Genomic DNA, 26,674 nt, shown 5'->3' with positions numbered 1-26,674 from the left:
CGATCTGATTGGTGGACAAATCTGACTCGTGAAAGGGAATCATTTGTTTTTACAGCTATTAAAATTGTTGTGCTCTCGTTTTTTCGGCTTAAGTTCTCATTTTTCAATTGTTGGCTAAATCTCCTTTCAATGCAGTGATCTCCATATGTGGCAAGAAGGGAAATAATTAGTTTCTCTGTATTTTTGCAGCCTGGATGCAATGGATTTGCAGAGACTTTCTTCGTTCCCCCCACTGATCAGAGAATGTACATGTGTGGTAGAACAGACACTCGAGGACTACTCACTGTCTACCACGAGATGGGACATGTATACTACTACCTCGCGACTAACAATCAAACCTACTTCTTTAACGAAGGTTTCATTGATCTCAATTTTTTTTTAATGAAATATGTTAAATTTCTTCACACCGCGGCAATTATAACTGCCAGTCTTGTCCATGACTTGGTTACCACACAACTGAAATTTCACCTTCCTGAGAAATGTGACCTAAGAATTTTTTGGCGCATGTCAGAGCTTTCATATTGCAAGATGCAATATAAGATTCAGGCCAAAATTATGAAACAATTTTTAGACGAAAACTTGTAAAGTGAAATGCACAACAGATGATTTAAATTCTCACTTGTTCTACAATATTACATAATAAATCTTAAAATATCAATTCAAAGCTAAGATTAGCGCATCGAAAAAGCAACTTAAGAGTTTCGTTTTTTACTTTTGGGAAGAAAACAACGAATTCCTTATTTTTTAAAAAAAAATTAACTCTTTGATCTTATGGGTAATATAAATATCAAAATAGCAAGAAGACTCGCTTTAAACTGTGTGGGGTACCGAATGTTCACGCATTTGTTTTTAAACACAACGAATCGATCAATGTCTCGGAAGTGCATGTAATGCGGCAAAGTTTCATTCGTCCAAATTATGTATTGTCTCAACAGGTTGTAGAAAGAAATCAACTTTTTTTCGCAAAGATCAGTTTGTATTGAACAAAAAATTGATTGAAATGGAGTGATTTGATACGTTACCGGATCGGACCCAATTGCACTTGCACTCAGCTCAAAAAAGACGCAATTAAGGATCCGTTTTGTTAGTTGATTTCTTCTTAAAAAAAAACGTCAAAATATTTTGTCTCTAATGTGACTAGCCCCTCACAATTAATCATGCCTTTGTTCTTCTTTGAAGTCGAAGATTAATTTTTTGTATACTTTGAAGATGCTCTGAACTGAAAGTTCAAAATCAACTAATTAAAAAACAGATTTGCCTTATCATCCCTATAAATGGCAATTTTAAAATCTTGAAATTATATGTACTGAGTGTACTTGTGGCTTTTACAATCTGAGCAATGGGCTCACAATAATTTGAATAAGCATTGGGCTCAAAATTTTTACAAAGAGTTAAAATTTCAGCCTCAAAATTTTTTAAACACGTCTTATGTAGCGTTTCTAGTCTATCTTTCAAAAGAGTGCAAGAAAAATCAAAGCGAAAAAAAATTTCTTCTTGCTTCATATTTGGTTTGTGTTTTATGTCATTGAGGCTTAAAAAGGGGTTTGAGGGGTCCACCGCAAGTGGTCTCTGATCAAAACAGACTAAAGTAACCTCTGATCAGACCATCCGAGACCAAAGTAGCCTCTGATCAGACTAAAGTGCGCGATCAGACCGAAATCAGACCATTGTCCAGACGATTTTGCAACCATGGCCCACACCAAACCCAGACCATCGTCCAGACGATTGTGCGCTTGAGATGACCTCTGATCAGAATATCCCCAGATCATATATGCCACTGATCAGACCAAATTCCATACATTGTCCAGATCAACTCCAGACCATTGTACAAAATATTGTGTGCTTAAAACGATCTCCGATCCCAGTATCTCCAGATCAAAAATGCAACTGTTCAAACCAATTTCTCCAAATTTTCCCTCAAATATTTTTGAAAATATAGATTATTCATCGGTTAAAGGAGTTGAATAAAGTAAACCAAATTGATACTCCAGGCTACCAGAAATAGATAATTGATATCATAGGCAATACATCGTTAATGTAACCTGAAGCAATTATCAAACTTCAGAATGTACAAAAATTTTTTATTCTCATTTTAAGAAGTTTCGAGCTGTTTTTGGCACCAGAAACGATAATAGATCAAAAATAAATTGAAACTTTTGTAAGAAAAAATCTCTCGAAAAATGTACCTGACACTCTATGAAAACCGGTTTATTGATATTGATTTAAAATCATCTAGCAGAGAGCACCAGATTAGAGGACATTTCTTAGAAAGACAATTTGAACTAACGTTTGGTTGATGCACAATATAAATATCGTAAAAGTTGTACGAAGAGCATCCTTTCAACGCAAGAATGAATTTATAAACCGTAGACGCACAAAAGTCATCGTCGTCTGATGTCGCGTAATTTTCAGAACGACAAAAGTAAAGCACACAGAAAATGGATGGATAACTAAGTACAGGAGACTCGCGCACAAGCAATAATCTTTTGGGATACCTAAACTCCAACAACGCTCAAATCTTGTTTTGAGGTATCTTAGTTGGCGTTCCCTTGACTCCACATCAGTTGACTTTATCTCGTGAGATGTTTATCCGAAATCTGTTCAAATATGATACTCATTGTGACGTTTCGATAGGATGGTCTAATGGATTTAATCTTAGAAATTGTTGAAACGACGATTACGCTCAGATAATCAAACCAGTTTTGATTGCAGATCATTTGGAGGAGGTGAAATTTAGACACATTCTAACTAACGGTCGCGTTGAACTTTTTCTTTATAGTGTTTTTTGCGTCTTCATTTTATGTCTTAACTAGGTTGTTTGATGTAGATCAAGATTAAACTACGTTGCTAAGACTTTTGCAATTTGATTTCCGTTTTTGCAATATTCTGGAGACACATTCCCATTAGTTTTTTGTTTTCCAATATTTGAACAGAACTCTCTGAATGTTGTTTGTTGGATGATTTCGAAAAGCCGAGTGTCGGATTTTTAGTCTGGCCTGCGAACGCTAATGATCTCATCGGACAGAGGTTTATATGAACCGCCAGAGTGGCATTTTTCCGTTGAAATGCGGGCGTTCTCAATTGAAGGGCTCTTCGTACAAAATAGCAAGAAGACTCGCTTGAAACTGTGTGGGGTACAAAATGTTCACGCATTTTTTTAAAACACAATGAATTGATCAATGTCTCGGAAGTGCATGTAATGCTGCAAAGTTTCATTCGTCCAAATTATGTATTGTCTCAACAGGTTGTAGAAAGAAATCAACTTACTTCGCAAAAATCAGTTTGTATTGAACAAAAATTGATTGAAATGGAGTGATTTGATACGTTACCGGATCGGACCCAATTGCACTTGCACTCAGCTCAAAAAAGATGCAATTAAGGATCCGTTTTGTTAGTTGATTTCTTCTTAAAAAAAAACGTCAAAATATTTTGTCTCTAATGTGACTAGCCCCTCACAATTAATCATGCCTTTGTTCTTCTTTGAAGTCGAAGATTAATTTTTTGTATACTTTGAAGATGCTCTGAACTGAAAGTTCAAAATCAACTAATTAAAAAACAGATTTGCCTTATCATCCCTATAAATGGCAATTTTAAAATCTTGAAATTATATGTACTGAGTGTACTTGTGGCTTTTACAATCTGAGCAATGGGCTCACAATAATTTGAATAAGCATTGGGCTCAAAATTTTTACAAAGAGTTAAAATTTCAGCCTCAAAATTTTTTAAACACGTCTTATGTAGCGTTTCTAGTCTATCTTTCAAAAGAGTGCAAGAAAAATCAAAGCGAAAAAAAATTGCTTCTTGCTTCATATTTGGTTTGTGTTTTATGTCATTGAGGCTTAAAAAGGGGTTTGAGGGGTCCACCGCAAGTGGTCTCTGATCAAAACAGACTAAAGTAACCTCTGATCAGACCATCCGAGACCAAAGTAGCCTCTGATCAGACTAAAGTGCGCGATCAGACCGAAATCAGACCATTGTCCAGACGATTTTGCAACCATGGCCCACACCAAAACCAGACCATCGTCCAGACGATTGTGCGCTTGAGATGACCTCTGATCAGAATATCCCCAGATCATATATGCCACTGATCAGACCAAATTCCATACATTGTCCAGATCAACTCCAGACCATTGTACAAAATATTGTGTGCTTAAAACGATCTCCGATCCCAGTATCTCCAGATCAAAAATGCAACTGTTCAAACCAATTTCTCCAAATTTTCCCTCAAATATTTTTGAAAATATAGATTATTCATCGGTTAAAGTAGTTGAATAAAGTAAACCAAATTGATATCCCACACTACCAGAAATAGATAATTGATATCATAGGCAATGCTACATGTAGCATTGCTTATGGTATCAATTTTCTATTTCTTTTCGTTAATGTGACCTGAAGCAATTATCAAACTTCAGAATGTACAAAAATTTTTTATTCTCATTTTAAGAAGTTTCGAGCTGTTTTTGGCACCAGAAACGATAATAGATCAAAATTAAATTGAAACTTTTGTAAGAAAAAATCTCTTGAAAAATGTACCTGACACTCTATGAAAACCGGTTTATTGATATTGATTTAAAATCATCTAGCAGATAGCACCAGATTAGAGGACATTTCTTAGAAAGACAATTTGAACTAACGTTTGGTTGATGCACAATATAAATATCGTAAAAGTTGTACGAAGAGCATCCTTTCAACGCAAGAATGAATTTATAAACTGTAGACGCACAAAAGTCATCGTCGTATGATATCGCGTAATTTTCAGAACGACAAAAATAAAGCACACAGAATATGGATGGATAACTAAGTACAGGAGACTCGCGCACAAGCAATAATCTTTTGGGATACCTAAACTCCAACAACGCTCAACTCTTGTTTTGAGGTATCTTAGTTGGCGTTCCCTTGACTCCAAATCAGTTGACTTTATCTCGTGAGATGTTTATCCGAAATCTGTTCAAATATGATACTCATTGTGACGTTTCGATAGGATGGTCTAATGGATTTAATCTTAGAAATTGTTGAAACGACGATTACGCTCAGATAATCAAACCAGTTTTGATTGCAGATCATTTGGAAGAGGTGAAATTTAGACACATTCTAACTAACGGTCGCGTTGAACTTTTTCTTTATAGTGTTTTTTGCGTCTTCATTTTATGTCTTAACTAGGTTGTTTGATGTAGATCAAGATTAAACTACGTTGCTAAGACTTTTGCAATTTGATTTCCGTTTTTGCAATATTCTGGAGACACATTCCCATTAGTTTTTTGTTTTCCAATATTTGAACAGAACTCTCTGAATGTTCTTTGTTGGATGATTTCGAAAACCCGAGTGTCGCATTTTTAGTCTGGCCTGCGAACGCTAATGATCTCATCGGACAGAGGTTTAAATGAACCGCCAGAGTGGCATTTTTCCGTTGAAATGCGGGCGTTCTCAATTGAAGGGCTCTTCGTACAAAATAGCAAGAAGACTCGCTTTAAACTGTGTGGGGTACAAAGTGTTCACGCATTTTTTTTAAACACAATGAATTGATCAATGTCTCGGAAGTGCATGTAATGCTGCAAAGTTTCATTCGTCCAAATTATGTATTGTCTCGACAGGTTGTAGAAAGAAATCAACTTACTTCGCAAAAATCAGTTTGTATTGAACAAAAATTGATTGAAATGGAGTGATTTGATACGTTACCGGATCGGACCCAATTGCACTTGCACTCAGCTCAAAAAAGACGCAATTAAGGATCCGTTTTGTTAGTTGATTTCATCATAAAAAACTTCAAAATATTTTGTCTCTAATGTGACTAGCCCCTCTTATTTGATCATGGCTTTGCTCTTCTTTGTTTTCAGAGCTGAACTTTTTGCATACTGTGAAGATGCTCTGAACTGAAAGTTCAAAATCAACTAATTAAAAAACAGATTTGCCTTATCATCCCTATAAATGGCAATTTTAAAATCTTGAAATTATATGTACTGAGTGTACTTGTGGCTTTTACAATCTGAGCAATGGGCTCACAATAATTTGAATAAGCATTGGGCTCAAAATATTTACAAAGAGTTAAAATTTCAGCCTCAAAATTTTTTTAAACACGTCTTATGTAGCCTTTCTAGTCTATCTTTCAAAAGAGTGCAAAAAATCAAAGCGAAAAACGTTGTTTCTTGCTTCATATTTGGTTTGTGTTTTATGTTTTGTGTTTTATTTGGTTTGTGGTTTGTGTTTCATATTTGGTTTGTGTTTTATGTTTGTGTTTCATATTTGGTTTGTTTTACGCTGCCCAGTTTGAGGGGTCATCCGCAAGTGATCTCTGATCAGACCGTTGCAGACGAAAGTAACCTCAGATCAGACCATCCGAGATCAAAGTAGCCTCTGATCAGACTAAAGTGCGCGATCAGACCGAAATCAGACCATTGGCCAGTCGATTGTGCGCTTGAGATGACCTCTGATCAGACTATCCCCAGATCAAAAATGCCGCTGATCAGACTAAATTCCATACATTGTCCAGATCATCTCCAGACCATTGTACAAAATACTGTTTGCTTAAAACGATCTCCGATCCCAGTATCTCCAGATCAAAAATGCAACTGTTCAAACCCATTTCTCCAGTTTTTGCCTCAAATATTTCTGAAAATATAGATTTTTTATCGGGTAAAGGAGTTGAACAAAGTAAACCAAATTGATACTCCAGGCTACCAGAAATAGATAATTGATATCATAGGCAATGCTATATGTAGCATTGCTTATGGTATCAATTTTCTATTTCTTTTCGTTAATGTAACCTGAAGCAATTATCAAACTTCAAAATGTACAAAAATTTTATATTCTCATTTTAAGAAGTTTCTTCGTTAAGAAATTTTGTGCTGTAGAGCTGTTTTTGGCACCAGAAACGGTAATAGATCAAAATTTAATTGAAACTTTTGTAAGAAAAAATCTCCTGAAAAATGTACTTGACTCTCTATGAAAACCGGTTTATTGATATTGATTTAAAATTATCTAGCAGAGAGCAACGGATTAGAGGACATTTCTTAGAAGGACAGTTTGAACTAACGTTTGGTTGATGCACATTATAAATAACGTAAAATTTGTACGAGGAGCATCCTTTCAACGCAAGAATGAATTTATAAACCGTAGACGCACAAAAGTCATCGTCGTCTGATGTCGCATAATTTTCAGAACGAAAAAAGTAAAGGACACAGAATATGGATGGGTAACTAAGTACAGGAGACTCGCGCACAAGTAATAATCTTTTGGGATACCTAAATTCCAACAACTCTCAAATCTTGTTTTGTGGTATCTTAGTTGATGTTCCCTTGACTCCACATCAGTTGACTTTATCTCGTGAGATTTTTATCCGAGATCTGTTCAAATATGATACTCATTGTGACGTTTTCATAGGATGATCTAATGGATTTAATCTTAGAAAGTGTTGAAACGACGATTACGCTCAGATAATCAAACCAGTTTTGATTGCAGCACATTTGGAAGAGGTGAAATTTAGACACATTCTAACTAACGGTTGCGTTGAATTTTTTTTATAGTGTTTTTTTTGCGTCTTCATTTTGTGTTTGAACTAGGTTGTTTGATGTAGATCGAGATTAAACTACGTTGCTAAGACTTGCAATTTGGCTTCCGTTTTCGAGATATTCTGGAGACACTTTTCCATTAGTTTTTGTTTTCCAATGTTTGAACAGAACTCTCTGAGTGTTGTTTGTTGGATGATTTTGAAAAGCCGAGTGTCGCATTTTTAGTCTGGCCTGTGAGGGCTAATGATCTCATCGGACAGAAGTTCATGTAAACTGCCAGAGTGGCATTTTTCTGTTGAAATTCGGGCGTTCTCAATTGATGGGCTCTTCGTACATTGGATTTCCTGATGTTACCCCTGGACGGTCAAGATGGGTTGGTGGATGGTTAAAGTAAAGTTAGAGTCGGTTTTTTGATCGTCGCTTCCGAAAGCCTGGTTCGAGAGTCTTCAAATTTTCCCAAGGTACTGAGTGTTCACGAAAACAGCGCTCCAAAATGATTCCATGTATACCCAAGACCTGAAAAAAAGTTTCCAAACTTGACTGCGCAGTGTCGGAAAATATTCCCAAAAGACGGAATGTCAAAGTGGGTTAATTTATTTCACAGAACGAATCTGATGTAAAAACAATTCTTAAAAAGACATGTTTAAATGCCGTTTGACTCATGTTTTCGTACTCTAAACTTATGTTTTGGTACCGGAGGGTCAGATAATATCATCTGTTGAACGTCATCCAAAAAGGAGAGAAGAATAGAGTTAAACAGACAACCTAACTTACCCTGATGTAGCAGTAGAAATACTTAATGTACGCCTCCAACCAATCAGAGACTAAGAAGACACTGATCTCCCTTTTATCGCGCTAACTCCATTAACTAACTGTATTCAGTCCAATAGAGTAGTTGTACGATGTGTATACCCTTGACTCCGGTGTTACGCTTTATAGTCCCGGTTATAATTGAAGTTAATCTTCAGTGTTTTATAGAGTCGGTTATTCTAAGAGATATAAGTAAGCCTACTTCGCGCGCAGAATTAAGTCGCTCTAAACCTTTATACCTTAAAGCTCCAAAAAGAGTCCAATTTGGGTCTGCCTGAACTGGTGCGACCATTGAGTTATTAAGCTCTAACCGTAAAAAGAACTCACGCGAAACACCACTTTCTCTCTCTCTCTCTCTCTCTCTCTTTGTCTCTTTTAAAGAGAAAAGTTAGAGCTAGTTCTTATTCTTTTATTTATTTATATATATATATATATATATATTTAATTTTAGAAAAAGAATTGAAATCTCAACATTCTCAACAAAATCAATAGATACAAAAAACAATAATACTGATTATTAAGTAAAATGAACCGGCACGCTAGCTAAACGTTGTCAAAGTCTGATACACATTCCGGGGAATTAAACCTAGCCATTCTTGCACAACAAAACAAACGCCTTTTTTGCCATTATAAACCCTTTCAAATATCACACTATCGGAAACAAGACGAATTAAACACACTCTTAAATACAGCACAACCGCTTAAACAACATTTTTTTTTAGTCAAGCAACCGCCTCTTGGTAGCTAATTCAGTCCACCATCAAGCTTTTTATATGTATTTCTCAACTATGTATACGCAGAATTACAGCCGTCTGATAGAGTAGGCGCATTTAGAAAGTCGTCCTTTAAATTTCTAAAAACGATTAGCATCAACACAGCACAGCAAATACACAATCACGAAAAAAAGTGTAGACAAAATCGCTAGGAAAGAAACTAAAGGTTTCTTTTACCTTCTAAAATTGTATGTAAGTTCAGTAAAAGATGCATACCTGCCTGTGGAAGAGGTATTAGACATTCTCACACACTTATCCTGATAAATGCATAAATTTTGGAAGAGTATCGTGTGCTATATTTTCAAGCTGCGAAACTAGTAGCAGCACCTAGCCTCAATTTATGAGTAAACTACCAGAAACGCTACAAAAGATCTAAGACCAAGACTCGCTTCCAGATAAAAATTATAATTTTTGAGAAGTACCAACTGGAATGATAAAAAATTTTTCATAATCGAAAACGATTACAAAATCCTACCGCTGAATATAAACCATTTACGTTCACTAATATCACAGAAAACACAAACACATCTCTGGAAGCATCACCAATTTAACAAATCTTGAATACTATAGTACCGTGAACTCTCGTAGGGTTGTCTGTTGGTTGATTTCGAAAAGCAGAGTATCGCTATTTTAGTCTTGCCTGCGAGGGCTAATAATCTCATCGGACAGAGGTTCATATGAACTGCCAGAGTGGCATTAATCCGTTGAAATTCGGGCGTTCTCAATTGAAGGGCTCTTCATACATTGCATTCCCTGATCTTACCCCTGGACGGTTAAGATGGGTTGGTGGATGGTTAAATAAAAATTACAGTCGCTTTTTCGTTCATCGCTTCCGGAAGCCTGGTTTGAGAGTCTTCAAAATTTCCCGAGATACTGAGTGTTTACGAAAACAACGCTCCAAAGTGATTCCATGTATAACCAAGACCTGAAAGAAGTTTCCAAACTTGACTGCGCAATGTCGGAAAATATTCCCAAAAGACGGACTGTCAAAGTGGGTTAATTTATTTCACAGAACGAATCTGATGTAAAAACAATTCCTGAAAAGACATGTTTAAATGCCGTTTGATTCATGTTTTCGTACTCTAAACTTATGTTTTGGTACCGGAGGGTCAGATAGTATCATCTGTTGAACATCATCTAAAAAGGAGAGAAGAATAGTGTTAAAGAGGCTTAACTTACCCTGATGTAGCAGTAGTAGAAAAAATGGAAGAACGCCTCCAACCAATCAGAGACTGAGAAGACACTGTTCTCCCTCATATAGCGCTAACTCCACTAATTAACTGTAGTCAGTCTAATAGAGTAGTTGTACGATGTGTATACCTCTGACTCCGGTGTTACTCTTTAAAATCACGGTTAAAATTGAAGTTAGTCTTCAGTGTATTATAGAGTCGGTTAGTCTAAGAGATATAGGTAAGCCTACTTCGGGTGCAGAAATACGTATCCCTATACCTTTATAATTTAAAGCTCCAAAAAGAGCTGACTTTGGGTCTGCTTGAACTGGTGCGACCAGTGAGTTATTGAACTATAACCGCAAAAAGAACTTACACAAAACACAACTTTCTCTCTCTCTCTCTCTCTGTCTGTCTCTGGGTGTTGTTTGGTAGATGATTCCGAAAAGCCGAGTTTCGCATTTTTAGTCTGGACTGCGAGGGCTAATGATCTCGTTGGACAGAGGTTTATATAAACTGCCAGAGTGGCTTTTGTCCGTTGAAGTTCGGAAGTTGTCATTTGAAGGGCTCTTCGTACATTGGATTTCTTGATCTTACCCCTGGACGGTCAAGATGGGTTGGTGGATGGTTAAAGTAAAGGTAAAGTCGCTTTTTTGATTGTCGCTTCCGGAAGCCTATTTTGATCGTCTTCACTTGTTCCCAAGGCACTGAATGTTCACGAAAACAGCGCTCCAAAGTGATTCCATGTATAACCAAGACCTGAAAGAAGTTTCCAAACTTGACTGCGCAATGTCGGAAAATTTTCATAAAAGACGGCCTGTCAAAGTGAGTTAATTTATTTCACAGAACGAATCTGATGTAAAAACAATTCTTAAAAAGACATGTTTAAATGCCGTTTGATTCATGTTTTCGTACTCTAAACTTATGTTTTGGTACCGGGGGGTCAGATAGTATCATCTGTTGAACGTCATCCAAATAGAAGAGAAGAATAGTGTTAAACAGTTTTAACTTACCCTGATGTAGCAGTAGTAGAAAAAATGGATGTACGCCTCCAACCAATCAGCGACTGAGAAGACACTGTTCTCCCACATATAGCGCTAACTCCACTAATTAACTGTAGTCAGTCTAATAGAGTAGTTGTACGATGTGTATACCTCTGACTCCGGTGTTACTCTTTAAAATCACGTTTAAAATTGAAGTTAGTCTTCAGTGTATTATAGAGTCGGTTAGTTTAAGAGATATAGGTAAGCCTACTTCGGGCGCAGAAATACGTATCCCTATACCTTTATAATTTAAAGCTCCAAAGAGAGCTGATTTTGGGTCTGCTTAAACTGGTGCGACCAGTGAGTTATTAAACTATAACCGCAAAAGGAACTCACACGAAACACAACTTTCTCTCTCTCTCTCTCTCGCTCTTTCTCTCTCCCTCTCTCTCTCTCTCTCTCTGTCTCTGGGTGTTGTTTGTTGGATGATTCCAAAAAGCCAAGTTTCGCATTTTTTGTCTGGACTGCGAGGGCTAATGATCTCGTTGGACAGAGGTTTATATTAACTGCCAGAGTGGCATTTGTCCGTTGAAGTTCGGAAGTTGTCATTTGAAGGGCTCTTCGTACATTGGATTTCTTGATCTTACCCCTGGACGGTCAAGATGGGTTGGTGGATGGTTAAAGTAAAGTTAAAATCGCTTTTTTATTGTCGCTTCCGGAAGCATGGCTTGATTGTCTTCACTTGTTCCCAAGGTACTAAATGTTCACAAAAACAGCGCTCCAAAGTGATTCCATGTATACCCAAGATCTGAAAGAAATTTCCAAACTAGATTGCGCCATGTCGAAAAATATTCCCAAAATACGGACTGTCATAGTGGGTTAATTTAATTATCAGAACGAATCTGTTGTAAAAACAATTGTTAAAAAGACAAGATGAAATGCTGTTTGATTCATGTTTTCATAAGCTAAACTTATGTTTTGGTACCGGGGGGTCAGATAAAATCATCTGTTGAACGTCATCCAAAAAGGAGAGAAGAATAGTGCTAAACAGGCAGCTTAACTTACCCTGATGTAGCGGTAGTAGGAAAAATGGATGTAGGCCTCCAACCAATCAGAGACTGAGAAGACACTGTTCGCCCTCATATAGCGCTAACTCCACTAATTAACTGTAGTCAGTCTAATAGAGTAGTTGTACGATGTGTATACCTCTGACTCCGGTGTTACTCTTTAAAATCACGTTTAAAATTGAAGTTGGTCTTCAGTGTATTATAGAGTCGGTTAGTTTAAGAGATATAGTTAAGCCTACTTCGGGCGCAGAATTACGTAGCCTTACACCTTTATACTTTAAAGCTCCAGAAAGAGCCGACTTGGGGTCTGCTTGAACTGGTGCGACCAGTGAGTTATTAAACTATAACCGCAAAAAGAACTCACACGAAACACCACTTTCTCTCTCTCTCTCTCTCTATCTCTCTCTCTCTGTCTCTGGGTGTTGTTTAGTAGATGATTCCGAAAAGCCGAGTTTCGCATTTTTAGTCTGGACTGCGAGGGCTAATGATCTCGTTGGACAGAGGTTTATATAAACTGCCAGAGTGGCATTTTTCCGTTGAAGTTCGGAAGTTGTCATTTGAAGGGCTCTTCGTACATTGGATTTCTTGATCTTACCCCTGGACGGTCAAGATGGGTTGATGGATGGTTTAAGTAAAGTTAAAGTCGTTTTTTTGATTTTTGCTTCCGGAAGCCTGGTTTGATCGTCTTCACTTGTTCCCAAGGTACTGAATGTTCAGAAAAACAGCGCTCCAAAGTGATTTCATGTATAATCAAGACCTGAAAGAAATTTCCAAACTTGACTGCGCCATGTCGAAAACTATTCCCAAAATACGGACTGTCATAGTGGGTTAATTTTTTTATCAGAACGAATCTGATGTAAAAACAATTGTTAAAAAGACAAGATGAAATGCCGTCTGATTCACGTTTTCATAAGCTAAACTGATGTTTCGGGGGGTCAGATGAAATCATCTGTTGAACGTCATTCAAAAAGGAGAGAAGAATAGAGTTAAACAGACAACTTAACTTACCCTGATGTAGCAGTAGTAGAAATACTGGATATACGCCTCCAACCAATCAGGGTCTGAGAAGACACTGTTCTCCCTCATATAGCGCTAACTCCACTAATTAACTGTAGTCAGTCTAATAGAGTAGTTGTACGATGTGTATACCTCTGACTCCGGTAATACTCTTTAAAATAACGTTTAAAATTGAAGTTAAACTTCAGTGTATTATAGAGTCGGTTTGTCTAAAAGATAAATGTAAGCCAACTTCGCGAAGAAATAAGTAGCTCTAAACCTTTATTTTTTAAAGCTCAAAAAGAGGTCACTTTGGGTCTGCTCGAATTGGGGCAACTAGTGAGTAATAAAACTCTAACCGTAAAAACATCTCACAGGAAATTCTCTCTCTCTCTCTCTGTCTCTTTTAAAGAGAAAAACTCGAGCTAGTTCTTATACCTTTTTATTCATAAATACATTTAATTTTAAAAAAGAAATGAAACCTCAACAACCTCAACAAATTTAATAAATACAAAAATAATAATACTAATTATTGATTAAAATGAGCCGTCACGCTAGCTAATTGTCGTCAAAGTCGGATACACATTCCGGGGAATTGAAACAAGCCATTTTTGCACAACAAAACGAACGCATTTTGCGCGATAAAAAATCCTTTCAAATATCACACTATCAGAAACAAGACGATTTAAACATACTCTTAAATACAACACAATGGCTTAAACAACATTATTTTAGAGTCAAGCAACAGCCTCTTGATAGTTCATTCAGTCTACCATCAGGCTTTTTATATGTATTTCTCAACGATGTATACGCAGAAGTACAGCCGTCTGATAGAACAGGCGCATTCAGAAAGTCGTCCTTTAAATTTCATAAACAATTAGCATCAACAACAAACACAGCTACTACACAATCACGAAAAGAAATTGTACACAAAATTGCTAGTAATGAAACTGAAGGTTTCAATCACCTTCTAAAATTGTATGTAAGCTCAGTAAAAGATGCATACCTGCCTGAGGATGAGATATTAGACACTCTCACACTCCTATCCTGATAAAAACATAGATTTTGGAAGAATCTCGTATGCTACATTTTTCAAGCTACGAAAATAATATCAGCACCTAGCCTAAAATAATGAGTAAGTTACCAGAAACGCTACAAAACATCTAAGACCAAGGCTCGTTCCCAGAAAATTTTTATAACCATTTTAGAAGTACCATCTGAAATGATCCAAAATTTTTCATAATCAAATACAATTACAAAATCCTAACGCTGAATATAAACCATTTACGTTCACTAATATCACAGAAAACACAAACACATCTCTGGAAGCATCACCAACTGAATAAATCTTGATCACTATAGTACCTTCACAACCAATTGACTCAGATTTCAATGAAACTACATAAACTGATTTAATTCCACACTATTAAATGATGGAACTTTTTTCATCACATACAGTAAACACTTTATCAACTATAGACCTGAAAAACAATAAAAACTATAATAACAGTTATAAGAATCCTAGCCACAATACTAAAAAAACACAATAAATATTAACGAGAATCAAAGAAACAGACAGCCCGTCAATTCAACCGAACTAACAGACAACTCGGATCCACGAAAAAAAATTCTTCCACTTTTACCTAATGTAGACACACCTTTAACACACTTACAAAGACGGAAGTTGCTTCATTTTAACACTGAACCTGACATTTTAAATACATCTACTCAAAAGCCACAGCATATAATCAAAATATCCAATAGCCTTGCTATAGCACCTTAGCTAAATGGTCAAGAAAAAGTCCTTAGGAAGAGCACACAAAATGTGTTAACCTTATTAATGCAAGGTCATAAACAGTTAACTAATCAGTGAGACACATTAGGTAAATATTCACACTAACTCAGTACTTTTTAGAGATTACTGTGGTAACTATAAATAACCATGTACTCAATTATTTCGTAAAAACTATCATCGTACAACATTTTCTCCCTCTGGGAAAAGTTTTATCTCTGCACCTTGTAAAATTATAAAGCAACCTGAGATAAATCTTTCTTCTAGATTATGATGCAGGTTTATACTGCAAATTTACTGCACGTTGATGCTATAATTATTATAATTGTTATGTACACTATCATCAACTGAATTGTAGGTTAAAAATATTTCGATAACTGACACCAATGAAGAACCGATTGTTAATTGCTTTATAAGTAAAACTAGCAATAAATATATCACTCGATCTTCGAGTGCTTGTACTAGATTGTGGCGTTAAAAAATATTCTATTGGGCAGAGACCAGTACTGAGATAAAGTTTGTTCCCACTAGTTACGTGTCTTGATAAAGTTAAAACGAAGGTTCCTTTACAGCATTTTGTTCTTTAGCATCCCACAATTTACTTCCTCTATGGTCAGACCTGATAGTTGTATTGAGCGGCCTTTGATTAAAAAACCGTCAAACCAGATGATCTTGTGTTGCTGCTTGTAGGAACCGCGAACGCGATAGAGGCATTTAGTGTTTTAATGGCATCCTGGCTTGTCTTGATAACGTTTAATCTCGTTGAGGGTGGCTGAATGTAGGTATCAAGTAGATAACGTGTTCTGAGAGGATTTGCGTTTGTCTTCTCTTCCCTCGAAGTGTTCTTGCCTGATTGTTTCGAAGCGCTCTTGAATCGGTAGAATCTTGTTCTTTTAATGTTTCTACCGCCGCAAATTGAGATAGGAAATTGCAGGCTGTCATGGTCTTTCACATGACAGTCCAAATCTTTTTAGATCGGTTTTTGGAATCTGTCTTTCGTGCGATGGCCAATCGAGCGCACAATTTTATACGAGAAACGGTTTCATAAACGCTTTCCTTTATTTAATGGTACCGGAGGTTTGCTTATAGACCCTTCACAGAGTGATGCTTTTTCCAGCTGTATTCTGATTCTGATATGCTAATTGCGTTTTTCCGTATCTGGGGTCGAATGATATCATCTGTTAACATCCAACAGGGAGGCGATTACTATAAATAACGTGTACTAGAGTGTCTTGTAAAAGCTAACCTCGTACTACAAACCGGGACAAAAAATGAGCAGTCAAGAGAGCATCAATTCAGTTAACAACTTGTGGACACATTTCAAGTAAAACAAATCATACTAAAAGCCACTAAGATTCAGGAATAACTAATTACAGTAGTCTCACGTACAAAATATAATCAATGAAAATATATTTTTGACAGTTTTAAAAAATAATTATTTTCTACGATTACATAAAAGCTACGATTACATCAAATCAATATATCAACAACCATGTTTACAGCATGTCAGGCTCTACAATAACTTATTGTTTGATCAATTCCGAATTCTAGGGAAGATCTTGCAGTGAAAATATAGTGAAACGAAGTTCCAACTGGTTAACATAGTTGTGAGAAAAAAAGAAAATATTCCTAATTGCATGCCTCAACTAGAATTCTAAGATGTAGAAAATTTTGTTGCAAAATTATATCAGTGGTTATATAAGTGATTTTCGAATGGCTATCTGCCAAGATTTTGGAAGATTATGACAGATTCTTACACGACAATACATCGTCTTGCTAGAGCCCTGCCCAAATTTGCAAGATAATGCAAAAAAATCGTCCGGTCTCAACTAGGGTTGTGTGATCCAGAAATCAACTTGCCAACTTGAATAAAGGTTTTCTTTGTGACTATGGGATTTTTTCTGGCCGGCGTAAATTGGTTTTTCTGTAGGGCATAATATGATCCAAATACGGGTTCTGTGAAGTTACAGTGCTATTCGGACCTTGCTCACAGTGAGTTTCAGCGCTGTACCATCGACTTTAAATAGTAAGCATTACTGTACCATACAAATAGCGGTGTAAATACTTTTGCCAGTCTGCCCAGAGTCGATTAAGAAACATAGCAGTCTGCCCATCTTCTTCGCAGTCTCATTTACAATCTTGGTCAACATTGCACAGATTGTTTCAATTTTTTCTCATCATCAGACCGTAGAAACAAAGAACATAGCCAATTTTGAAAATTTAAAATAACTGATCTCATGCTTAAAATTTTTAAAATGGCGATACCCTCAAAGGCTATTCTAGCTCCAACTATACAATATATTGGTGCATTTACATCTTTGCGGTGGAACCGGAGGCAGAGGTCGGCGGAGATCGGTAGCGGATGCGGAGGTCAGAGGTCGGAGTCGGAGGCGGAGGCGGATGTCGATGTGCGAGTCAGCATTAATATTATCAAGATAAGTGGTAGTAGTGTTTGAGGCGGCGGTCGGTAGCTGAGGCGGAGGTTGGAGGCGGAGGTGGATGTCGATGTGTGAATTAGAATGTTGTGGTGTAGTAGAGCTTGTGGCGGAGGTCGGAGGTGGAAGCGGAGGTCGGAGGCGGAGGCGGATGTCGATGTGCGAGTCAGATTTAAAAAAATCAAAATAAGTTTTGGTGTAATAGTAAAAGTAGTGGGGCAAGCATCGGGCTTGGCCCGTGGGGTATCAATCCCAGTGTTAATCAGTCTGTTTCCGTTTATCTTTTTGCAGTATCTGAATAGTAGACTCAATGGTCTTAATATGTTGTGTATTTCAGATCTGATTGTTGCTTTGTTTTATTTCATATTATTTGAGTTTTGTTTTGATGGGTCGATCATCCTCACGGAAGAAACTTGGTGCCGGGCATTATTCGTCCAGAAACAGAGGTATTTCATGGAACGTTGGATATCAGAACAGTTATGCCATTGGAAAACAAGGTGAAGAGGAAAAAGGCGTTAAGTACTAGAAGTTCCGTGTCCAAGAAGAAGGTCTTCTTGTGCAGTTATTGTGAGTATCAATCCAATGCGAAATATTTGACCGACAGTCACGTGGCGCGGATACATGAAAAAATCGTGGAGCCACAAGTTTGCAGTTTTCGTAAGTTCAGTAGTCTTTACTCGTTCAACATGAAACGCCACTTAATGAGATCACATGCAAACAGAGACGTGAAGACGCCAATGAAGGATTCGTCCAGCTGTCACTTGAGGAGATCAAGCAGGGAGAGAGTAATTGAATTGTCGGATTCGACCAGTTTATTGTCAAAGTAGTCTTCATTGTTTATAGTTTGTCTGTGACCTTGTTTAGATTTGTTTATTGTTACTTCTTTCTTTGTGTTATTTCTTTTTTTTGTGTTAGTTCTTAATTTTATCCTCATGAATGTATTATTTAAGTGAGCGTATTTACTGTTTTGAATTTACTCTTATTTACTCCCCCCCACAATTAGTCTCCTCATTTTCTATCTATGGAACACTAAATGAACCGTTCCAATTAACGTGCGCCTAATTCGTGCGTTATATGTAATATCCATGTCTGATAACAAGTGGTACGTTTTATCTTTATCCTTTTCTAGGCAATTGACCTACTTGAACCTACATAAAAATTATTCACACCAGCCATCCTGCTGGACATTGATGTCGGGAGAATAATGCAGAAGTCGGCGGCGGAGGTCGGAGGAGCCGCAATTCAAGGAGCCGCAATTCAAATTAATTAGATGCATGCGACAAAGTCAGGTGCATGCGACAAACTCAAAATCAATAACTCAAAATCATAGTTATTGCCATATAGTAATAATCATAATTATAAATTCAACAGTTATAGTAGAGGCTATTGATTGAATTTTTACGCAGAACAAGTTCAGCAACTTGATAAATCCAGGTATATTGAAAACGCATGTATTTTAATGATGATCAAAACAGATAGCGAGAGAGAAAGAGAGAGGCAAGATAATTGGCTCTTGAGCAAATAAAAGCGCGAAAGCGCCGGTAATTATGTACGCTATGCGCATATCAAAACTAGGCGGCATTTTAATATGCCCATAACCAGGTCAGACAAAATTTGTTTATGTCAAGACCGCAAACCGAATTAACAAAATTCATGTTCAGTCAAAAGTCAGTTGATGACTCATCTTCTCCTGCTAAAATCATACTAAACAGTGAAATCTCGGACCTGAACATAGTAATGGCCCGCCTAAAAATCATTATGATTTTTTTTCTGGTCCTGTACTTAATCTCTCTGACGATGCGCTCCGGGTACGTCAACAAGATTCAATAGAACAAGAGCGCAGTATTTCGAACTGAATTCCATCAAAATATGCGGCCCCAATCAGTACTCGGAGAACAGTTCATTGCTAGAACTCACTGCTGGGAAACGCGCGCTCTGTGCTCAGTTTTGCAATGGAAATTGGCGGTTTTAAAGGGCGAAATGAGAAACATGAAACATCGTGAAAGTTTAAATGTGTCGAATTTCTGTTTATTATTTTGTATCAATTCTTTAAGACCTGCGAGTTTTTTTTCTGGAGAATAGATTTATCCACAATCTCCAGCAAACTTAAATATTGAAAAGGCTCCATCAATTATCCTGAACAAATTTCCAGGTGCCAATCCGTCATTTCACGAAGCTGTGGGTGAGGTGGCTTTACTGGCTTCAACTTCAATGGATAACCTTATCAATTTAGGTCTCTTAGACCCCCCAACCGATCGCTACAAACTTACAGTCAATCGCCTAATGTCGTTCGCGCTACAGATTTTTCCATTATCTTTTTTTGCATATGCGGTTGAAATGTGGATGTTCGATTTCTTCAAGGGAGAAAAGTCAGACGATGCACACCTGAACGAACACTGGTGGTATCTTGTTAACAAAATTCAGGTATGCAAACACAGTCAAATATATCTACACCATTCGGCTTTTTACTGTTTGGATTTTATGTGGGCCTAATTCTTTTCACTCGGATTCAATTAACCGAACATCTCTGAACACCATATCATTTCACTCATCTGCCTCTCAGCTCAAAAATTAGCAGTCGATATTACAAACACATTTTTTCATATAGTCAAGCGGATAATTCAATCCAATGTTGGTTGATAATTTCAAGTCATGTCTCACTGGCCTCTGAGGCATGGCCAAATGATGATTATAGAATAGTTCAAATGGCAATAATGCCATTATAAAAAGGCTTTAAATTGGGGAGAAAACATAGAGAATTGAAGTGTCGGGGTGAAATATTGGGGGGTTAAACAAATAGGGATAAAAAGTGGGTCGTCATTATAAGTCAGTGCGTGGCGAGAAATCCGCAAAAAAAAACTTTGATGAACGGTAAACGTACGATACAATAGGCCAAATCTTGTATAAAAATACCGTAAGCAGGAACAAAAGAACCTGACGTTTTTTTAAGCAGTTTGATGTCGCCTACGAAATGGTCCCCTGCAAGAGATTCAAAATACCTGTTATCACACTCAAAAATGCTCGAGGTGTACTTTATCAGGCTTTTCAGACTAAGAAAATGTTCTGATTCCCTGTAACATTTACTTATTTTCAGACCCGATCAAAATCATTGTCAAGACTCAAATCAACACCGTTGTCCTGAACTAAAAATGTTACCATTTGCGCATAAGTGGACCTTCCAGACCTTTCAGACCTTTCAAAATTATGTCCGTCAAAACTGACTTTATACCAATTAAAAAAGAACAGCGAATCAGCCTCGAAGAATGATGCTTACAAATCTAATCTGATCTGAAAGCAGAGTTTTATTGAATTGAACAACATATGGTTATACTACACAAAACCAGTATCTTTGGTTGAATGTTCTTAAACAAATGTGATTTCAACTTTGGTTTGAGGAAAAAGTTATCAGATCAATATAATTCACTAAATGGAAAGCCTTCTTCTCAATTTGATGAAAGGCTGGTAATTTTTTATTTGTCGCTCCACAAAAGTACAATGCAAGCTAATAGTCAAGGAAACATCCTAATGTCTTATTGAGATTGTTTTTAAAAACTTTCTTTTCTACTGAGGAATTTCGACTGAGCAGTTCAGCTTCAACAGACCAGCTTAACTCTTTCTCTAAAAAAAACAAACTTTTTGAAATGGTTGAAGTAGAACACAGAATTAGAGACAAAGAAAGAACGCTCAATTGAATAACATATATATATATACATATATATATATATATATATATATATATATATATATATATATATATATATATATATATATATATATATATATATATATATATATATATATATATATATATATACATTTAAAATCCAATTAGTTCTTTGTTTTCAAATTTTTATAGTTATTGTACGCATTTTTACACAAAATATTAAACATAGCTGGCAGTTTGCCAGAAAATAGCCGCAGTAGATTCGTAGATCGGCAGTCTAAAAACAGTAAAAAAGAGAGACAAAAAAAATTTGTCTTTTCATTGAAGGCTGATCTGTTATATTTTGATTAAAAATCTGTATAAGTTCTGGCTGCCTCTATTAGCTGATCTCAAATAACTTTCATTTAGAGTGACACACACCCATTTGACCTTATCTCTTTGAATTAAAGTAAATAAAAGTCAATTTCAAATTGAGGAAGTCATTTTTGAGAGTGAGGTAAGTCAACTGTGACCAAAAATTTAATCACGCGCATGAACAAAAAAACTCGCTCCACTAAGAGCGAAAAATGACGTCACACATGCAATTCAGTTGAAATTGCAAGAACGAATGAACAAAAAGTGGCTGTGACGTCATATGGTCGTAACAAAAATCATGACGACGAAATAAAAAAACATAGCAGGACAAGTCCTGACGTACAATTCAAAGAATTTTCATTGACTAAACAGAAAACTAGACCTAGAACGGACTATGAATGGATTGGACAAAACCATTTAGAAAAAAATCCGATCCAAAAAATTGAAAAAACAGTAAAAATCAAAGTGAAATTGCCGCATTTGAACAAAAAACCACTACCGATAAAGCGAATGTTTGTTCAAACACCGTATTCTCACTCTACTTTAAAATTAGAGCGAACAAATTTCACGCCGCAAAACCACTCGCTTTTTCGCTCCATTTCCTGTTTCGGCGTGACCAAAATCACTACTCCAATTTGACTTCAAAAATCATGAAAATGTGTGAACAGATCTTAAAAAAAAAGACAGCGCCCCAATACAATTCAAATTCTTTGAATTGTAAAAAAACCAAGAGAAGGCCAATAATAGCCTCAGCTATCGCTGTGCGGCTATTAATAAATATGCTAGCACAAATTTTGAAGGTCCCATCATCAGTCTTAAAATACTTCATTTTAGATCAGAAAATTAATCTGCTGAAATTCGTAAAGATAAAATCTATGGAACAATATGTGGAGATATGTGTGCCCGGACTGAACGTCAAGTCTTAATCAGTACTGATACGGTGAAAATGCAAGTCCTGGATCAAAACTGTATTAGACTCCTGATCATGTCACTTTTGGACTTGGTACGTCTTAAATCATGTCTTAGGTCATGGCAAGTCTTGAATCGAGTTTTGGCCAAGATTTGACGAGTCTTGCCAACACTTAAGTCTTGCGCAAGACTTGGCCTAGTCTTGTTATGTCTTGAGTAAGAATTGGCCCAGACTTGACAACTCTTGAGCATGTCTCGGCCAAGACTTTAGAAATCTTGAGTCAAGTGTTAAGTCAAAAGTTTTATTGTTCGATTTTTTATAATGAAAGAAGAATGCCGCCCCCTACAGTGGCTTGCCTAAAAGGCTCTCCAAAGTAAATAAAACAGACAACGCGAGCACTTCCACAAAGTTCACTTACTAGAGAATGAAAAAAATTCTGAGGTCACCCAAAGATACAAGTCATTGTCACTTTTTTCTGCGCATTGAAAAAAGTTTGGTTTTTGATTTAATTTATGGGAGATTTTGAGTTGGTATATGATCATTTCAGGGATAGCTTGCCCAGATAACAAGTTTCTCGTGAAAATACCAGTTATTGCTATTTTTGAAATGCATTAAGTATAAATAAGCAAGCAGCTCAAAAAGCAAGACTTGTCAAGTCTTAGTCAAGAAATGACTCAAGGTTTGTCAAGTCTTGGTCTAGACTTGGCCCAAGACCTGCCAAGTTTCGGTCAAGACTTGACTTAGACTTGGCAGATCTTGGCATGACTTTACAAGTCTTACGATTTGAGATAAGACGTGATCAGTACAAATTTCTGAATTCCAGACCTATATTTCACAGAAGTACTGATCAAGACTTTAAATTCGTTCAGGGTTAGAATTTGATAGCTTCCTCAAGAACACTTGCAACATTTGGATTTGTGAACGCCCGATTTCCGCACGGCAACCTTGCTGTCGAGGAAATGCATGCCTGGCAACTTCTGCATGGTTCAACCATATGTTGGCTAATTTTAAATTAAAAACCTTCGTTGTCCACATTTGTTGTAGCGTTAAGTTCAGGGTTCATAACTGTCTTGGGTCGTGGAATTCATCCTGGTTGGGTCTGTTGTAGGGTTTGTCAACCCCAGACGGCGAACCCAGAGGCGAAGAGTATTTCGACATTGCTGCCCTGAAGCACATTTCAATGGTGTTTCCACTCTACTCGCAATATATGATAGGAATAGCTCTGCAGTATCAGTTCTTAAAAGCCATATGCGAAGGAGAGACTTACGATCATTTGTCCGAGTGTAACATTGCAGACAAACCACAAGCCACTGAGAAATTCCGGGAAATGCTGAGCAAAGGAAAATCTGTCAATTGGAAAACGGTGTTGAAGGTGAGCCAATTCAAAATTGAACACATTTTCCTCCCTACCAGAGGTGGGGGAAAAGAGTTTCATGTTTCTCTCTTATAAGCACTCTATAAACTCTTCTGAATTGACAATGATCAATTAAATTGAAAGATTGTAGACCAATAATATCTGTTATCGGAACTTTCCAGATCTAGCTATTGAATGATCAGACCTTGTTTAGATTGTCAATGATGAGAGCAGAACAAATTTTTTCCAATTGCGAATACATAGTATTTTTAGCGATCCATTTTGCCATAAATGAATGCGTACAGGGCTATTGAGATATTATAGAAGAACAGAACATCCAAGCTAACAGTAATGGTTTTTTTGTTTTTTTTGTTTCATTTCTTTTTACGACTGAATCTCTACCAAGACAATTGTGCGCTTGAACTTTTCTCTTATCTTATGACTGTCCCTGTGCGCGCTCAAATTCGATCTGACCAAAAATTCTCTTCGTTTGTTGAATTATGGGAGATCTGTTTGATTTAAATGCACGTGTTGACCAGTGTCTGATTCAAAAAAACTTATCAGTCGAAGATGCGAAAAATGAGATTGAATGGTTTTGATCACATAGAACCGTATAGTTCTGTAGCTCTGTGCCTCTTTCATTAACAACCACCAACTGCGTCAAATATTTTTGCAGTTTTTGTCTAATTTATCTTCTCTTAGGAATCTTCAAGTGCGCATGAAAATAGTTTTCTTAGAATTCAAAACGCCTCACCAAACGTTTTTTATTAGATGAAGTTTGATTCAAGTGAAGCTTGCATGCAATACTTGAAATGATATATTTAAGCTTAAGGCAATCATCAAGGAAAAAAACGCTCATGTACTTTAATTGTGGTGCATTGCTAGAGAGAATATGACAAACGTCTCTGTTTTAAACTTTTTTGAATAGAAAGAAAATTTTTTGATGAAGACATTTTTTGTTTAGTGTTATGTTTGCTGGCTCACACTTTTGACAAGCTTTTTGGACAGCTAAATTAATTTTTCATGTTTTTAAGGATTCCTTGAGAAAATTGAGAAGTCGTGGACTTCTTTGACACCATGATCAAGGCAATTGATATTTATGGTTTTGGATGCTCTTGTCAATAAGAAAAAATATTGAAGGAGTTCTGAAAAAAATTAGAAAAAGGAATAAAGAATGATAGCAATTAACTACTTAAACGTCAAACAAATTTTCAAAGTTCTAAGTATCCGAGAAAATTGCAGCCCGTTTGCAAGCAATTTAAACCGTTTCCTTGTTCGAAAAATCATTTACTCATGAGAACTTTCTACAGATAAAAATTTCTAATGCTCAGCTTCAATGAAGTCTGAAAATTTACTGATTCAATTTTTGCTGTAATTTTCAACTGAAGATCGCACAAGCCAAATATTTCAAAGTTTTGGGAATAAAACAATGAAAAATAGAAGATGCATTACTTAAACAAATTCGACAAACATCAAGTATTAAAAAAAATGAAAAACAGAGAAAGTTCTCTTTGCATTGAAATAATAGTTAACATTTTAAATAGTAAGAAATTCTCAAAAAAATCTTTAAATTTGTCGAGATATTTTATGCAGCTTTAAGTAACTACTTCAATTTGTACATATACACCCAAACGCAGATCTTGTACCGAATCGCATAAGTAGAATTTGTCAGTTTGTAATCCAGATTTTGGGGTGGTTGGTCAACTGTTTGTAATTTCTTAGAAATCTTTGAGTGTGCATGAAAACAGTTTTCTTAGAATTCAAAACGCCTCACCAAACGTTTTTATTAGATGAAGACTGCTTCAGAAAGTAGCTTGCATGCAATACTTGCAATGATAAATTTAAGCTTAAGGTAATCATCAAGGCAAAAATTGCGCTCGTGTACATTAATTGTGGTGCATTGCCAGAGAGAATATGACAAACGTCTCTGTTTTAAACTTTTTTAAATAGAAAATCTTTTGATGAAGACATTTTTTTGTTTAGTGTTATTTTTGCTGGCTCACAATTTTGACAAGCTTTTTGGACAGCTAAATTAATTTTTCATGTTTTTAAGGATTCCTTGAGAAAATTGAGAAGTCATGGACTTCTTTGACACCAAGATCAAGACCATTGATATTTATGGTTTTGGATGCTCTTGTTAAAAAGAAAAAATATTGAAGGAGTTCTGAAAAAAATTTAGAAAAAGGAATAAAGAATGATAGCAATTAACTACTTAAACGTCAAACAAATTTTCAAAGTTCTAAGTATCCGAGAAAATTGCAGCCCGTTTGCAAGCAATTGAAACCGTTTCCTTGTTCGAAAAATCATTTACTCATGAGAACTTTCTACAGATAAAAAATTCTAATGCTCAGCTTCAATGAAGTCTGAAAAATTTACTGATTCAATTTTTGCTGTAATTTTCAACTGAAGATCGCACAAGCCAAATATTTCAAAGTTTTGGGAATAAAACAATGAAAAATAGAAGATACATTATTTAAACGAATTCGACAAACATCAAGTAATAAAAAAATTGAAAAACAGAGAAAGTTCTCTTTGCTTTGAAATAATAGTTAACATTTTAATTAGAAAGAAATTTTCAAAAAAATCTTTAAAATTTGTCGAGATATTTTATGCAGCTTTAAGTAACTACTTTAATTTGTACATATACATCCAAACGCGGATCTTGTACCGAATCGCATAAGTAGAATTTGTCAGTTTGTAATCCAGGTTTTGGGGTTGTTGGTCAACTGTTTGTAATTTCGTAGAAATCTTTGAGTGTGCATGAAAATAGTTTTCTTAGAATTCAAAACGCCTCACCAAACGTTTTTATTAGATGAAGATTGATTCAGAAAGTAGCTTGCATGAAATACTTGAAATGGTAAA

General features: G+C 36.2%; 1 protein-coding gene across 2 annotated transcripts in view; it reads left to right on the top strand.

Moving 5' to 3' along the window:
* Positions 1-26,674, top strand: part of LOC142353957 (angiotensin-converting enzyme-like) — an 82,967-nt gene that overhangs the window by 38,633 nt on the left and 17,660 nt on the right. For both annotated transcript variants that reach the window (XM_075406190.1, XM_075406189.1), the window contains 3 exons: positions 190-355; positions 19,683-19,954; positions 23,567-23,830. In XM_075406190.1, the coding sequence (XP_075262305.1) occupies positions 190-355; positions 19,683-19,954; positions 23,567-23,830 (702 nt within the window). The remainder of the gene's footprint in view (positions 1-189; positions 356-19,682; positions 19,955-23,566; positions 23,831-26,674) is intronic.

This window comes from Convolutriloba macropyga, chromosome 15 (assembly GCF_964194025.1).
Source record: "Convolutriloba macropyga chromosome 15, txConMacr16.3, whole genome shotgun sequence".
In the NCBI taxonomy this organism is placed as follows: Eukaryota; Metazoa; Xenacoelomorpha; order Acoela; family Convolutidae; genus Convolutriloba; species Convolutriloba macropyga.
This window is presented reverse-complemented; position numbering and strand designations above follow the sequence as displayed.